We start from the raw sequence: 17,851 nt of genomic DNA on the forward strand, positions 1-17,851 counted from the left end.
CAACATGGCCGCCTTACGAAAACAACCTTTGCCCTTACTCAACATGGCCACCTTACGACTTTGCCCTCGCTGGTAAATGGGCCGTCTAGGCTCCCGTTACTCCTCCCACTTCTTCCTTTTGCCCGTGGTAGCCATGGCGGCTATGAGCTTGCTGCAACGGGCTTCGGTCACTGCGGTGGCGGCTCTGTCTGGCCGTCGCCTTGGCACTCGACTTGGTTTCGGGGGCTTCCTCACGCGTGGCTTTCCGAAGACTATTGGTGGGTGCTGGCTTTGGGAGAAGGTGCTCTCAGGGGAAGCGGGGTGAGATAGAGGACTCTTGCCGGGTGACCTTGGTGGGATTTGGAGGGAGCCGGGAGAAATTGTGGTTTGGGCTTGAGAAGAGGGATGAAGGGCGTGCTATGTGAGGAGATTGAGGGTTTTCCTGAAGTAATCAGATCCATTGCGTTTAAATTGTTAATTGGTATTGGTGAAGCACTCAACCATTCAGCCATCCTAATTGGTGCCAATTTGCGGATGAAGCTGAGATCGGAAAGGCACAGAACTGAGACCTTGTCTTTCGGGTACTAGGTGACTTGTTTTTTACCCGTGAACCAAGCTGTAATCCCGCAACGTGAGAAGTTATGTTATTAAGGTGCCCACTGATGCTCAGTAATTTGTAGACAGGCGGAGGGGCTCATGATAGGGACTTGGTGGAAATGATGGAAAGTAATTAAGCAAATTTCAGGAATTTGAACCTGTTACAAAACTACTTTGCTAACATTCCTTGATATAAAAAAAAAAAAACCCTTGGTAAGCCATTTCTGATGACAATTATCTTCCTCTTTAAATACTCGCTAGGATAGTATTTCATCTTGCCTAGCTGGAGATAAATTGAGGTAAAAATCCCCCCCCCCCCGCCCCCACTGTTCCCCATTCTTGGCGTTCTGGAAGGATCGTTACAGGTACTCTTCCCTTTTCGCTGGGAGCAGGAAAGGACGTAATAGCAGTACTGGGTGTTACTGTGTTTCTCCTTTCAACGGTATTTTGCATGTGAACCCCTATCTGTCACTGTTCAATGAAAGGTTTTAATCTATTATTGTTTAGTTCTGCCCCTATGAGAATGTGAGTTCCAGCAGAGAACCTTATCTTGTTTTGTTTCCTCTGGAGTTAGATCGCCTAGGTTCAAATCCTGCTCCACAGTTTAATAGCTGTGTAACCTCGGGTCATCAAATCGTGCAAGGCACTTAATTGCTTGAAACCTGGGTTGATTTGGGGTTTTTTTTCCATCTCTAAAAAAAGAAGGTGTTTACTACAAGTATGCTTGCTCTGTTGACTTGACAGAGAAATACAATAAAACTAATTTTTTCCTGTTGATCAGTATTTAGAACCCTGAAATGTATCTCTGCGTAATTTTGTGTATTTCCAGAAGAAATTTCATTTTGAAATGATCGTGTTTCATTAGAACTGTAAAATAAGAGGAGGGATGATAAATTTAACCTACCTTAAAAGGTAGTTGTGTAGAGTGATTAGCATTAGCCTTTTACATGGTCCTGTGGCTACATCTTTCTTAAACATCTAGTACTGTCATGTTATCTTTATTTACTCTCAGTGAAAACCTTTCTCAGAAAACGAGCAGATTAAAGTATTTCTCTATTAATTAAATTATGTATTAAAAGTCAAATAGCAAGAGATACAAGAAATGAGCTTAAATTCTTCCCTTAGCTGCAGTGAATTTTAATGTTGAAGACTGATGTACACATATTTTGTTTGGTTTTTTTTTCCTTTTAAGTGTGCATATTTTGGTTTTAAAAAACAGAATAATATTAAAATTATTGTGCAGTCAAGTGGTGTGGAGTTAATTCAGACATGGAAGAAGGGGCATTTTGACTGGATTCTGGGGTAGTTTTAGCAGATAGAGTTACAAGCAGAAAAGTAATGCATGTTTTCTGATATGTCTGAATATGGGTCTCTTTGGAAATGTAGCTGTTGAGAGATAATATGGCTAAAAAAGGGAAGTTGGGAAATAGTCACAGATGTGGATTAGAGCATAAGGAATATAGTCAATAACATAATAGTTATGTATGGGCGCAGGTGGGTGCTGCTGGAAGCATGGCCGGGGAGGGGGGGGCACTCTGTAAAGTACATGATTTTCTAGCCACTGTACCTCTGAAACTAATGGTATTGAATGGTATTGACCATTACTGAAAAAATAAAGTGATTTTTAAAAGGGAAGTTGGGCCTAAATTGGTGAGGGGAGAGAATAAATATAAAGCAAAAGTATCCAAACTATTTTGCAGTCAGCAGAGAGTATTTTAGCAAATGAGCAACATCAGTAGTGTGTTTTAGGAAGATGCTTCTGAAAATTGGATGGCTTCTACAAGGTGTTCATTACTTAAGCCATCGCGGTAAAGAGAGCATGTAAAGAAATGGAAGTCTGAATCTTTAAATCAAGAGGCCTTGACAGCTTATGAATAAGGGGTAGGTGCAAGGAAGGTGAATGAGATTTTTAATCTGGCTAATTGAGTTGGTGGTGCCATTAACTGGGAATAGTCTGAGAGTGAGGGAAAGGAAATGACCTATTTTTGTTTATTGTCTTTGAAACATGAAAAAGTCATACAGTATCTTATCTGATCCTCACAAAGACCACAATTGTCAAAAACATGAACTTTCCCAAGGTTATTTGCATTTAAAAAATTTGTTATTGAAACCTAGTTGCACATAATTAATGAATATTCGAAAAATTCCCTACTTTGTAAAGTGGCGGAAGATGCCTGTTTTCATGGTAGGGGGTCTGGGTTGCATAGGTCCTGGCAGTCACCTGTGTGTAAGCTGTGTCTGAGCACAAAGGCTCAGAATATTTGGAAATAGTTTAGTGCTATGCAATATACTTTAGAACAGTTAATGATAATGAGTTTTCTGGCACATTGAATGTCATGAATAATTGTTAATAGGATAAATATACCTAAAAAGGCAAGCAGTTCACATTAATAACTGCATTGATATGGCTAGAATGCCGCTAGACTAGTCTTCCATAGTTTTTTGTTTGTTAACGTCTCCATGTCTATTTTTAGTGTCATTCCTAATCAGTATCTCAATAAAGCAAGTCGTAATCTCTTCACTCTGTGAGTGCAAAAAAAGCACAGTGAAATGAGGTATGCCTGTAACCAGGTGGTATTAAGGAGAGTAAGTGGCAGGCCAGCTTTGGATAATGTAGTCAGAGAAGACCCCTTTGAATAGGTGACATTTAACTTGGCCTTGAAAGATGTGTGGAGGCAGCCATTCAAAAGTCCTGAGGGAAAGCTTCCAGGTAAAGGGGAATATAAGTCCAAAAAGAGTTCTTGGAATTGGAAGGAAGCCATTGAGATTGCTGAGTTGGTATGGTATGCTTTCTTATTCTAAGAGAAGCCATGTATTCAGATTCTTTGAGGAAAAGGATGTTAGAAATTCTCTAGGCCAATTCCCTGTAGTATTCTAACCCTTGTTAGCGTCCCCTTATTGATATTATCCAATAAGGGGACGCTAATCCAATTATGACACTGCCTAATGGAGAGTTTGGGGATTGGTCCAGTTTTATTTTCAGCCACTGAAATTGTTAGCAACTTCTTCCTTGTATTAAGCTCTAAATTATAAATTACTCTTTCACACATTGATCCTTCCCTTCAGCTCTTTCACACATAGTTCTTCCCATCAGCTCAACACAGAATAGTGTATGTATGACCTTTGTCCTGGGGTAGCTGTCCAGCCCCTTCAAGACTCTCATCTGGTCTCTAACCAGACTTCTGTTTTGTAGACCAATCAGCTTCAGTTCTTTCCTTTCAGTATGTCAGTTTCCATGTGGTTTTCCATCCTGGTTGCGTAAGTAGGGGCATGCCCCAGGTTGTCCTCTAAAACTTTGCACTCTGGGTAAGACACACTTCTGGAGATTCAGGGGTGGGGAGGGACTCCTCCCATTTTGACCTCATACTTCTAATACATCAGATTAAGATCAAATTACCTGGCTTTTTTTTGGTAACCACATTATACCAATGGTTCTTTCTTTAAGTTTATGAGCCACTAAACCTTTGGGGGGTGGGGGTCCAGGCAGAACTTTCCACTTATATTTAACCATTTTAGATTCAGTCTTTTGTAAATGTGTATGACAACTTGTGGGGGACGCAAAGTAGCTTCTCTTGTAGCAGTAACTGCATCCTGCCAGGAGTACCATCTTGCAGACCATTCAAGAAACCTTGATGCCACAGGGCCATGGAGTCGACTCTTTTGCAGATTACTACATTAAGTAATAGGTACTCGTTGGGTGTAATCACTCAATTACCCATTTCAAACTCATTTAACTTGCTACTTATCTTAGTTTATAATGTGCCTTGCCTTACAACCCCCGCCCCAATCCCACCACCAGCCCCCTGTGCTCATACCATCTCTATTTTGTAGCTGGTTCTAGTGTTTATTGCCTCATATGGAATGGCATAATTTAAATGTATTTCTTTTGCAGCATTAGCAGATATTTACTGCAGAGGGTAAACAAAGCAGCCACCAAGAGTTTCTGACCTTCCTGCCTGTTGTTGAAACAAATTCAAATGATTATTAGATATTTCTTTAACATTGAATAAACATGAGGGAAGGTATAGTTTAGAACAGTGCATCAATTTCTGTTTAAAGATACCCTATCTGCCATGCCTTTAATACTTAAAGAAGCTTGTGTTTTTTATCTTAATTCATATTGAACATTATGCGTATACATTTTCTTATAAGCTGACGTTATCTCCAAAAATAACAGTATACCGATATGAAACTTGTATACCGACTTAAAACTCGTGTAATGTTTCCAGCTCCTGTGAGACACAGTGGAGGCCATGGGAAAAGACTGTTTGTTATCAAACCTTCTGGATTCTATGACAAGCGGTTTTTGAATTTACTGGTGAGTTAAAAATTTTGTTGAACTGAACTCTTAATATAAATAGGAAGAACATTCTTGCCTATTTTAAAAACATCTTTCATTTTGTAAATTCACATTTGTTTTCTCTAAAGATACTGAGATGGGTAGTAAAGTCTGATTTGTTACTGGATTTCTTTTTTAGTTAACTTTTTTTTCAAAAAATGATTTATGCTTATTGGATGTAAAAATTGAGCCATTCCTTTCATCTTAGATTATGAGGTTTTGAAAAATAATTTGTGTTCCCTGAATTTTGGCAACATTTACTTGGTGATAATTATTTGTATTACTAAAATATTCTTTAAGTTATCAAAGAACTAATTGAAGTGTTTCTTTAAATAAGGAACTCCGTTATGAGATAGGATATTTGTATTTCTATGTTGTTCAGGAACATTGATTCAGAGAGTGAAGCAGGATATTGACTGTACATTATTAATTCAGAGTTCTATAACAAAAAGTACGGGCTTAGAGGATGTAATATTATCTGGACTCTGCCAGTATCCCTAAACATTGAGCATGGGCTGCCCCCTAGGCCTTCTATTGCTCTGTCATTTTGCTTAATAACCCTTTACGTCCCCTTGGTTGAGCTCCCACTTTTCTTGTCGTGACCAACTTAGACTTTATACAATGGTTAAAATCACCCTGATGTTTTTACACTTTTCTTCTTTTCCTTTTTTATTGATTTTACTGGGGTGACACTGGTTAATAAAATTATATCAGTTTCAGGTATATAATTCTGTATACATTTTTCTTCTTAATACAAAATTTTCTAAGTTTCATTACATTGCTTTAGCCAAAAAATGAAAAAATCACTTAAATATATTGTGTTATACTTACACAATTAATCCTTTCTTCTTTCATTTTTGGTGTTAAATTTAGACATCTAAAAACTAGAGCAAAATAAAAATCACAGAAGTCAGTCACTTCATACTGCATGTCCAATTTGGCAAGTTTATTTTACAAGAAATATGAGGAAATCATGTAATAAGGATAATTTTAGGGTGGGGAAAGAGTTCGGAAATGGTTATGTGAAAACTTTTTTTTTAAACCTTAACAGAAATTCTACATTTTGGTGACTGGGATTCCAGTGGTAATTGGCATAACTCTGGTGAATGTGTTCATTGGTAAGTCCCTCCCTCCTGACCAAATAGGTAAATTTAAAAAACCTATGTACATTAATAAAAAAAGAAATTATGGATAAGGAAAAGCTCTTTAAATAATAAAATATACGTAAGCATGGGCATTTATTTTAAGATAATCAAATCTTAACCCATAATAGTATACAGTCATATAGTTTTTAAGCATCTTGGTTTTCTTCCAAAAGCTTTAGGTCGTCAGTTCTCTAGCAGCCACATAAAAGATTTCCGAAAGCCTCGTCTTCTTCATTTCGCAAACCCAGCTTTGACAAGACAATGAGGAAAATAGAAAGAGATAGGTGGAAGAGAGGCCGAGGGATGACAGTGTTTTTATCCATCTTAGAACACGTAAAATTATAATCTTCTGAAAAAAAGGAATTGTGAACAACAGTAAACATTAGATTTTTATGGGAAATTCTATTTAAAATTCTATTTAAAGGACTTCTTTTTTTTTTTTTTTTCAAAGTACTTCTAACATCTTGAATCCCAAAATGTTTTGTCTAGTTAGTATAAGGAGAACCAGAATAATATATCTCTTATTACATCTTGTTATACTATGTAAAAACAATGAAAAACTCATATAATTCTACAGACAATACCTTACATATAGAAGACATCTAAAAAATATCTAATGAATGACATTGTCAACCAGATTGAAGTGAATTTAAAATATTAGATATTTTTGTTAATACAAATAAAAGGTCACTTTAAAACCACAAGAAGTTGGTTTCTTAAATAGTGAAGATTTAATATTATACGCTAATGATGCTGAAGTTGAACATCACTGTTTTCTCTTACTAGGTGAAGCTGAGTTAGCAGAAATTCCAGAAGGCTATGTACCAGAACACTGGGAATATTACAAGGTTGGTATAAGTCACCAGATGTTACTTTCTGTTAGGTGTCCTATCACTGTACTTGTAATGTCTTAATTCAGCAATTAAGATACAGTTATCTATTCAGTTTTGATATCAATTAGATGAATACATTTTGTACTCACTTTTTATAAGTAGCTTCTTTTGGTAATCTGCATTGTTTTATTATTTTAAGCTTTATGGGGTTTTGTTTTTGTTTTTTAGATTTTATTTATTTTTTTAGAGAGAAAGGAAGGAAGGGAGAGTAACACCAATATGTGAGAAACATCAATCAGTTGCCTCTCCCACACCCCAAACTGGGAACCTGGCCCACAACTCAGGGATGTGCCCTGACCAGGAATCGAACCGGCAACCTTGCAGTTGGCAGGCTGGCACTCAACCCACTGAGCCATACCAGCCAGGGCACTTTATGGTTTTTCTAAAGGACAACTGCAGTGTGTCTCAAACTAGCAGAGTACCAGTCACAACTTATCCCAAATTCGATGCCATAGGAAAGATTTTTATCAATACTAGTACTAGCTGTCATTTATTGAGCACCTGTTGTGAAGCAGGCACTATGGTGTTTTGCAAATATCTCATTCCATGTAAAAGGTACTATTACCATTCCCACTTTAGAGATGAGGAAACTTGAAGCTTAAAAGAGTAAGTGACTTGTTTGAGAGATAGGGCCACTTTTTGAACCCAGGTAGTCTTGGCTCCAGAGCCACACTGTTAATCAGTCATTTTACCATACTGTCACTACTACTAAAACCCAAAATTAATCCTGTTACTTGTCTTTACAAGTTTTATAATGAGTGGCCATATTAAAGTACAAGTTTTGTCCAGAAAAAGTCCAGCCATTGTTAACATAACAAGAACGGTTTGCACGACGTCAATGTAACCTGACAGCCAAGGGGAGTGGACTGGAGTGTGCATGTGTGAACAGTGATGACTTCACTGTACTAGTTATTGAGGGCAGTAGACACTGTTAAGTGAGCATGTGTACTGTGTGGCCCTCACATTCAAAATGACTGAGCAAGTAGAGCTTTGAATCTGCATCAAATTTTGCATTAAGCTTGAACATTCCTCTGTGGAAACTATTGGGATGATTCAGAAGGACGAAGCTATGGGCAACTGATGATTGGCAGCTTCATCACAAAAACGCACCTGCTCATGCATCACGTCTCATGCAGGTTTTGGTGAAACATCAAATCACCCAGGAGACTCATCCTCCCTACATCCCAGATTTGGCGCCCTGCAACTTCTGGCTTTTCCCAAAACTAAAATCACCTGTGAAAAGGAAGAGCTATCAGACCATCAATGAGATTCAAGAAAAGACGATGGGGGAGTTGATGGTGATTGGGAGAACTGTGTGAGGTCCCAAGGTGCCTACTTTGAAGGGGACTGAGGCATCATTGTCCTATGTGCAATGTTTCTTATAACTAGTATCTTCTTCAATAAATGTCTCTCCTTTTCATATTACATGGCTGGGTACCTTCTGGACAGACCTTGTATATCCTGTTTTATTATCTGAATGAATTATATTCAGGGAAGAAGTACTTCATTATTAAATCTTAAAATAAGCCGTACTTCTGGTTTATCTTTTCCTAAATGGTAGAGCTCCAGGTTTTGGATCACTAGACCCTGGGTTTGGCTCCCAAATCGGACACTTTAGGTACTCAGCGCAGGTTTTGGAGTCAGACAGACTGATTTGAGTCCAGATGCTGTCACTTAGTAACTTTATACTTTTGTGCAATTTGCTCATCCATAAAATAGGGACAAAAATAGTACCCACCTAGTGGGTTAAAATTATTTAAAATAGGTATAAAGTAGTTGGCACATAGTGTTATGGTTTACCTGAGCTTGTCATTTTAAAGAATAATGAGATGGAAAAACAAAATACTATTCAGAAACTAATTTTACACAAATTTTCTCTTGTAGCACCCTATATCAAGATGGATTGCCCGAAATTTCTATGATAGTCCTGAAAAAAATTATGAACGAACAATGGCTATCCTTCACATTGAAGCTGAGAAGGCTGACTTACGGTAAAATAAAAGGGGGGCTGTGCGTAATGGGTGAGGGAAGAAAATCCTTTACTATGGTCAGTAAAACTATTTCAACACTACATATATAGGCTACTCTATGTAAAGAATGAAGATGGGTGAGAATTAGCATGTTTACAGTGGAGACTATGGGCTGGAGACCAGGAAACAATTAGAAGATCATATCTGTCAAATTAAAAGTAGTTTTTTAAAAAAAAATACTCTAGGAACTACTATAAAGGACACATGGACAAAATCAAGGGGAAGGGTGGAGGTGGGGGAGGGAGGTGGGTTCAGCTGGGGTGGGGTGGAGGGATGGAGAGAAAAGGCATACAACTGTAATTGAATAACAATAAAAATTTTAAAAAAAAATTCTCTTATGAGCAAGGCAGTCTTCTCCTCCCACCTCCCCTCCCCAGTCTTTTCTTCCTATACCCAGTCTGCCCTTATAGGTGACCACTGTTTAATGATTTCTTATATATGTTCCTAGAAAAAATTGTATACATTAAAAATATGTATTTTACATATTTAAAAATACATTAACATAATAGAATCCTCTTACAAACACTGTTCTGCACCTGTCTTCATTTCACTTACATCTATCTTGGTGATATTTCTGTAACAGTATATACCTCATTCTTTTTAGTGGCTGCATCATTTATTTCACTAGGTGGGTGTCCCTTACTTTTTTAAACAGTCTCCTATTGTCAGTACTTAGGTCCTTTCCAAAATTTTTTTTAAAGATTTTTATTTATTTGTAGAGAGAGGGGAAGGGAAGGAGAAAGAGTGGTAGAGAAACCTCAGTGTGTGGTTGCTTCTTGCACGCCCCCTATTGGTGACCTGGACCTCCACCCAGACCCTTCAGTTTGCAGGCTGGCACTTAATCCACTGAGCCACACCAGCTAGGGCTTTTTTAGAATTTTTTTATATAATACAAAGTCTGTGGCGAATATCTCCTATGTGTATTTTTGCATATTTATTCAATTTATCTGGAGTATAAATTTCTAGCATTGGTATTGATAAGCCAAATGTTATATGTTTTAAATTTTAGATATGTATTGCTAAACTCTTTCAAAAAGTTATACCAGTTGTCTTTTCTGTCACCAGGACATGATAATTTCTGTTTCACATACATTTCCCAGTAATGGAATTTATCAAGCTTTTTTTTTTCTTTTTTTTTAAAATATATTTATTGATTATGCTATTACAGTTGTCCCATTTCCCCCCCCCCTTCACTCCATCCTACCCACCCCCTTCCTCCCACATTCCCCCCCTATAGTTCATGTCCATGGGTCATACTTATAAGTTCTTTGGCTTCTACATTTCCTATACTATTCTTACCCTCCCCCTGTCTATTTTCCACCTATCATCTATGCTGTTTATTCTCTGTACCTTCCCCCCCTCTCTCCCTCCCACTCCCCTGTTGACAACCCTCCATGTGACCTCCATCTCTATGGTTCTGTTCCTGTTCTAGTTGTTTGCCTAGTTTGCTCTTGTTTTTGTTTTAGGTGTGGTCGTTAATAACTGTGAGTTTGCTGTCATTTTTACAGTTCATATTTTTTATCTACTTTTTCTTAGATAAGTCCCTTTAACATTTCATATAATAAGGGCTTGGTGATGATGAACTTCTTTCTTTAACTTGACCTGATCTGAGAAGCACTTTATCTTCCCTTCCATTCTAAATGATAGCTTTGCTAGATACAGTAATCTTGGATGTAGGTCCTTGCCTTTCCTGACTTGGAATACTTCTTGCCAGCCCCCTCTTGCCTGTAAGGTCTCTTTGGAGAAATCAGCTGACAGTCTTATGGGAAGTCCTTTGTAGGTAACTGTGTTCTTTTCTCTTGCTGCTTTTAAAATTCTCTCCTTCTGTTTAATCTTAGGTAATGTAATTATGATGTGCCTTGGTGTGTTCCTCCTTGGGTCCAGCTTCTTTGGGACTCTCTGAGCTTCCTGGACTTCCTGGAAGTCTATTTCCTTTGCCAGATGAGGGAAGTTCTCCTTCATTATTTGTTCAAATAAGTTTTCAATTTTTTGTTCTTCCTCTTCTCCTTCTGGCACCCCTATAATTCTGATATTGGAACGTTTCAAGATGTCCTGGAGGTTCCTAAGCCTCTCCTCATTTTTCCTAATTCTTGTTTCGTCATTCTTTTCTGGTTGGATGTATGTTTCTTTCTTCCTTCTGGTCCACACCGTTGATTTCGAGTCCCAGTTTCCTTCGCATCACTATTGGCTCCCTGTACATTTTCCTTTGTTTCTCTTAGCATAGGCTTCATCTTTTCATCTAGTTTTCGAACAAATTCAACCAATTCTGTGAGCGTCTTGATAACCAGTGTTTTGAACTGTGCATCTGATAGGTTGGCTATCTCTTCGTCGCTTAGTTGTATTTTTTCTGGAGCTTTGAAGTGTTCTGTCATTTGGGCCTTTTATTTTTTATTTTTTTGGTCTTGGCGCATCTGTTACTTAAAGGGGCGGAGCCTTAGGTGTTCACCGGGGCGGGGTAACACTGGTCGCTGTGCTGTGACGCTGTACGTGGGGGAGGGGCCAAGAGGGAGCAATGGCGCCAGCTCCACTCTCCACCGGATTTCAATCTATCACTCTGCTACCCACAATCAAATCGGGCCCCTCTGGTGCTGGTTCCCGAGTGGGTGGGCTTGTGCACGCCCTAGGCCCCTGTGGGTCTCTTCAACGACCTCTCCTGTGAGGCTGGGAGTCTCTCCTGCTGCCGCCCCAACCCCCACGGGCGTTTTCAATCAGAGGTCTGAGGCTTTATTTCCCCGCGTTGGAGCCCTGGGTTGCGCGGTCTGCTTTGCTCCCTGTTTGTCCGGTTTATCTGTGCGCAAATGTGGGGCCGCAGGGTGCTACCCACTGCTGTGCCTGCCCCGCTCTCCGCCACTCTCAGTCCAGCCCTCAGGGTTTATCTTGCGAATGTGGGACTGCAGGGTCTGGTAGTGGTTAGACTGCCTGCCCCATTCGTCCCACACTCCGCCAGTCTCGGTCCCACTAGCGAGTCCTCTCCGCCCCGGCTACCGGTCTCCACCCCTCCGCCCTACTGGTCGGGATGAATGTTTATTTTTTATTTCCTTGGTGTCGGACTTCCTTGCCGTTCGATTCTCTGTCAGTTCTGGTTGTGCGAGGAGGCGCAGTGTGTCTACCTACGTCGTCATCTTGGTTCTGAATTTATCAAACTTAAACATTTTTTTGATGAGGAACTGCGATAGTTAAAAAATGTTATCTCATTTCAGTTTGTCAGGCTGAGTATTTTTTTCACATATCTATTGGTTGGTTGTGTTTCTTTTTCTATATAGTGCCCGTTTCTCTACTCATCTGTATATTAAGTTAATTTTTATTTTTCTTGCAAATATGTATTACTGGCTTGTTACTTGTCTTTTGACAGTATAGAACCTTTTGCAACATAGAAGTGTTTTTATGTATCAGATAACAAAAGTTAGTAGCTAATATGTTTTGAACACTGCTATGTAACATTGCTTTAATTACTTTATATGTATTTACTCATTTAATTAGTGTTTTGTCAGTTTTTTTCTCTAGCTTCTGGAATTTTGTGTTAGGCATAGGTCTCTGATAGTAGCTAAATAAATAAATATGTAAGTCCCAAATTATGTTTTTAATGGTTACTTAGTGTTTCCTTTTGCTGCTTTTAAATTTGATCCTATCTGAGATTTATTTCGGTGTTTGGAATAAGGTTTACATACAATCAAATGTACATGTTAAGTTCAGTGAGTTTTATATATTTATTTTTTGATTGTGTTTTTTCTATTACCAAGTATCCCCCTTATGCTCACTTGCACCCCCACACAACCCCCTGCATCACCACACTGTTGTCCCTGCCCTATGAGCTCTTTTTTTCCTATTTTGCTAGGTCCCTCAACTCCCCCAACCTCCTCTAGGGCTGTAAGCCTGCTCTCCATTGATGGGTCTATCTCTATTTTGTTTGTTAGTTCAGTTTGTTCACTAGATTCCACATATGAGTGAAACCATATGGTACTTGTCTTTCTCTGACCAGCTTATTTCACTTCCTATAATGTTCTCCAGGTCCATGCATGCTTTCACAAAGGGTAAAATTTTCTTTTTTTTTTTTTTTTAAACAGCTGAGTAGTGCTCTATTGTATAAATGTCCCATAGCTGTTTTATCCACTCATCTACTAATGGACACTTGGGCTGCTTCCAAATCTTGGCAATTGTAAATAACACTACAATGAACATAGGGGTGCACATGTTCTTTTGAACTAGTGTTTTGGGTTTCTTCAGATCAGTTCCCAGAAGTGGAATCTCTGGGTCATGAGACAGTTCCAATTTCTAATTTTTTGAGGTAACTCCATACTGCTTCCACAGTGACTGCATCAGTTTGTGTTCCCAGCAACAGGGCACTAGGGTTCCCATTTTTCCACATCCTTACCAGCACTTGTTTGTTGATTTATTGATGATGGCCATTTTGACAGATGTGAGATGATATTTCATTGTGGTTTTAATTTGCATTTCTCTGATGATTAGTGATGTTGAGCAACTTTTCATATGTGTATTGGCCATTTCTATGTCCTTTTTGGAGAAATTTCTATTCAGGTCCCTTGCCCATTTATTAATTGGATTATTTGTTTTTTTGCTGTTCAGTTTTAAAAGTATTTTTGGATATTTACCCTTTATCAGAATATGTTCTTCCATTCAGTGGGTTGGCTTTTCATTTTGTTGATGATTTCCTTTGCTGTGCAAAAAATTTTAGTTTGATATAGTCCTTTTTGTTTATTTTTTCTTGTTTCCTTTGTTAAAGGACATATATCAGAAAAAATATTACTATGAGAAATATTTGAGATTTTACTGACAATGTTTTCTTCTAGGGTGTTTATGGTTTTGAGTCTAACATTTAAGTCTTTAATCCATTTTGAATTTATTCTTGTATGTGGCATAAGAAGGTGGTATAGTTTCATTTTTTTTTTTTCACTTATCTTTCTAGTTTTCCCAACACCATTTATTGAATAAACTACATTTAGCTCAGTGTATGCTTTTGCCTCCTTTGTCAAATATTAATTGACCATAAAAATGTGGTTTTATTTCTGGGCGCTCTATTCTGCTTCGTTGATCTGTATGTCTGTCTTTATGCCGGAACCATGGTGTTTTGATTAGTATGGCCTTAAACTATAGTTTGATATTAGGTAGAGTGATTCCTCCAACTTTGTTCTTCTTTCTCAACATCGCTGTTGCTATTCAGGGTCTTTTGTGGTTCCATATAAGTTTTTGGAATATATATTCTAGTTCTGTGAAATAAGCCATTGGTATCTTGATAGGAATTGCACTGAATCTGTAGATTGCTTTGGGTAGTATGGACATTTTAATGATGTTAATTCTTGCTATCCAGGAACACAGAAAATCTTCCACAATCTTATTTGTACCTTCTTCAGTTTCTTTCTTTGGTGTCTTAAAATTTTCCAAGTATAGGTCTTTTACATTCTTGGTTAAATTTACTCCTGGGTATTTTGTTCTTGTTGAAGCAGTTGTGAATGGGACTGTTTCCTTAATTTCCCTTTCTGATAGTTCATTATTGACATACAAAATGAAACTGATTTCTGGATATTTATTTTGTATCCTGCTTTACTGAATTCATTTATCTTCATTTATCAGTTCTTGTAGTTTATTGTTGTTTTTATTTTTGGTGGTTTTTTTTTTTTTTTTTTTTGGTGGAATCTTTAGGCATCTTTTTGTACAGTAACATGTCATCTGCAAATAATGACCATTTTATTCCACCCTTTCCAGTTCAGCTGCCTTTTATTTTTTCTTCTTGTCTGATTGCTGTGGCTAGGACTTTCAGTACTGTGTTGAATAATAGTGGTGAAAGTGGACATCCCTGTCTTGTTCCCAATTTTAAGGGGAACGATTGTAGTTTTTGCCCACTGAATATGATTCTGGCTGTAGGTTTGTTATATATGGCCTTTATTATGTTGAAGTATGTTCTCTCTATCCCCACTTTGCTGAGAGTTTTTAATCATAAGTGGATGCTGGGTTTTATCAAATGATTTTTCTGCATCTATTGATAATGCTCATGTGTTTTTTATCTTTCATTTTGTTTATGTGGTAAGTTCAGTGAATTTTGACAGAAGCATACAGCTGTGTAAACGCCACTATCAAGGTCAGTTTGATCACCAAGTGAGCCTCTTCCCTGTTCTTCTAGTCAATCCCTTTCCCCTGCTCTTGGCCCCAGACTACCATTGATCTACTTTCTGTTCATCCTCTTTTAATCTTAGTAGATCATATACATTGTGATGATATTTAAACATATTTAAATAGTTAAAAGAACATGATTGGCTCATTTTCTAGATGTGTGCTTATGTGTATATATAGTTACCCCATAGAACTGGAATTAAATATTTAAGAGCATGGAACAACAATATGGCTCATACTTAGTAACCTGGGCTTTTTTGAACTTTAGACATATTATGCCTTTGAGTTCCAATTAAAAGACCAGCTCCCAGAATTTCTTAGGAATACAGAGATTCTAAACAGTTTCAACATAAAACAAAGTAAAAACAAAACCCTGACTTCTGTCCCCAAAGGAAAGATGCCATTGTGAGCCTGCAATATGGAGTACCTACAGTTTTTTAAAAGTGTATGTTTAGGTATTTGAACAACTGAAACATAAAGGAAGGTATAAAATAGAAAGGAACTATCTCCCATAGTTAACTCCCCTAGAGATAACTATTATTTTTGATCCTCCAGATTTTTTAATAGCTGGTGCATATGTACGTATATTCTTTTTTTTTTTTTTAATGAAATGGGAAGATGCTACGCAATCATTTCTTACCTTGCTTTTTTAACCTTACAGTATATCTATCATCTTTGCATATTACTGTATATTGATTTTCCTCAGGTGCATAATAGTCCATTATATGTGTTAACCATAATTTATGTAACCAGTTCTTTTATGAACATTTTAATTACTTGGGTTTTGGATAATTATATTCTAAAGAGGAAAAGGAAAAGAATGGTATTTAAATAAAAACAAAAGATAAATATGCTCTTTTAGATCCACAATCACAAAGGTATGTAATCTTTCCTAGACAGGGTTAGTGAGCTGGTTAACATTAATAAAGTGAATTATTTAAATGTGATAAATTTCTAAGCATATGCAAAAATTGATATGTAGTCTATAAAATGTAAAATGTTTGATGGAGAGGGACTATTTCAGGAATATGTGGTAGTTCGTACAAAGGCTTGGCTATAAAAAAGGAAATTGTCTTTATAAAATAGAGATTATTCAGTTTGTGAAGAAAGATGAGGACAAGTAAGTAGATCTTAGAGTTGGAGAATGTTTTTCTTAATCCTGATTTTTCTTTCTTCTTTTCTTTACAAATATTGATTAGCTGTCTGATGTTGACCAGGCTCATTGTGATGCTGGTAGCTGGTGAATAAAATACCTTTCCTGCTCTCAAGAGGTTTTCTGTCCTGATGGTGAGACAGCCAGTGTAAATAAGGAGATGTGAGCTCCTCCAAGAAGGCATCTTCATTTTTTATTTTCTAGCACTTGACACAGCATTTGGCCATAATAGTAGGCATTAAAGACAGGAAATGCATTACCACTATTCAAGTGAAAGTGATCTGTCCAGACAAAGAGCAGGGACAGAAGGATAGAAATGATTATCAATTCAAGTACTGTTTCCATGACTAAAACCAATATTTGGCCCTGGCCGGTGTGGCTTGGTTGGAGTGCCGTCCTGTGAACCAGAGGGTTATGGGTATAGTTCCCAATCAGGGCACATGCAAAAGGCAGCCAATTGATTTTTCTCTCTTGAATCGATGTTTCTCTCCCACTCTGTCTCCCTCCCTTCTCTTCTCTCTAAAAATCAATAGGCATGTCTTTGAGTGAGGATGGGAAAAAAAGCAAAAAATAATATTTCTTAGCTAACTAATGAACAAGATAATGTAAGTCAAAAATATATCCTAAATTTCTTGCCCATGAAATTCTCCTCTTCTCTTACAGCTTTTTGCAAATGAGAGCCAAGCTCCCGGGCCAGACTGCCTAAGTCCAAAACGCAGCATAGAACTGCCCCTGGGGAGAGTTGTCTGGGTGTTGCTTGCCTCAGATGCCCATCAATCATGTTTCTTCCAATTTCTAATATGTGGCAACCAAAGCAGGATGAAATGAGTCCCACAATGTCTCATGTGTATGAATGAAGTAATTTGCTCTTCTGAGTGCGTTACACACATACACCTAAAAGTGTAAATCTCCTGAAGAAACTTAAAAAAAAAGTCCTAAATTTTGCTTGTAGGTATATCCTTTTTATGCATACACGTGGATCTACAGAGGGACATTATACTTTACATAAAGCAAAAGACTCTTGGGTGTTGTTTTCTATGGTGGTAACTCATTTAAATTTGTAATTGGAAATGTTAGAATCACATTATCGCCGTTTCATTTGTTACAGGTTAAAGGAGCTGGAAGTACGAAGATTAATGCGTGCGAGAGGCGATGGTCCCTGGTTTCAATATCCAACCATTGATAAGGGGCTTATTGATTATTCTCCAAAAGCAGAACCCGACAACTAATTTTTTATGTCTAGTAAATACAAAGTATATTCTCTTTATGTGAAAATAAAGTAATAAATATAGTCTGTATTTTTGCTTAGAGTGATGAATAAAAGATCCTCTTCCATTGCTGTATGTTTCAGTGTTGGTTCAGACTAAAGCTTTTTTTGATTTTAATTTTTTTGAGATTTGTGAGGTATAATTGACAAAACTTTTAAGATATCTAATGTGAACATTATGATGATTTCATATATGTATACATTGTGAGTGGTAGATTAAGGCTTTTGATTTGGGAGTTTCAGCTTCCTCTTTTAAGAAGGTTTAAAATTAAAAACAAAAAAAAAAAACTTGGCCCTGGCTCGTGTGGCTCAGTGGGTTGAG

The 17,851-nt window shown here is 37.5% G+C and overlaps 1 protein-coding gene across 1 annotated transcript; it reads left to right on the top strand.

The window, feature by feature from the left end:
• The first annotated feature begins 100 nt into the window (after positions 1-100).
• Positions 101-17,601, top strand: NDUFB5 (NADH:ubiquinone oxidoreductase subunit B5). The gene is made up of 6 exons (XM_024563849.3): positions 101-257; positions 4,806-4,894; positions 5,967-6,033; positions 6,847-6,908; positions 8,838-8,944; positions 17,371-17,601. The coding sequence occupies exons 1-6, from the start codon at positions 134-136 to the stop codon at positions 17,489-17,491; spliced, it is 570 nt and encodes a 189-aa protein (XP_024419617.2). The 5' UTR covers positions 101-133; the 3' UTR covers positions 17,492-17,601.
• The last annotated feature ends 250 nt before the right edge of the window (positions 17,602-17,851 follow it).

The sequence above is a fragment of the Desmodus rotundus genome, chromosome 2 (assembly GCF_022682495.2).
Source record: "Desmodus rotundus isolate HL8 chromosome 2, HLdesRot8A.1, whole genome shotgun sequence".
NCBI lineage: Eukaryota > Metazoa > Chordata > Mammalia > Chiroptera > Phyllostomidae > Desmodus > Desmodus rotundus.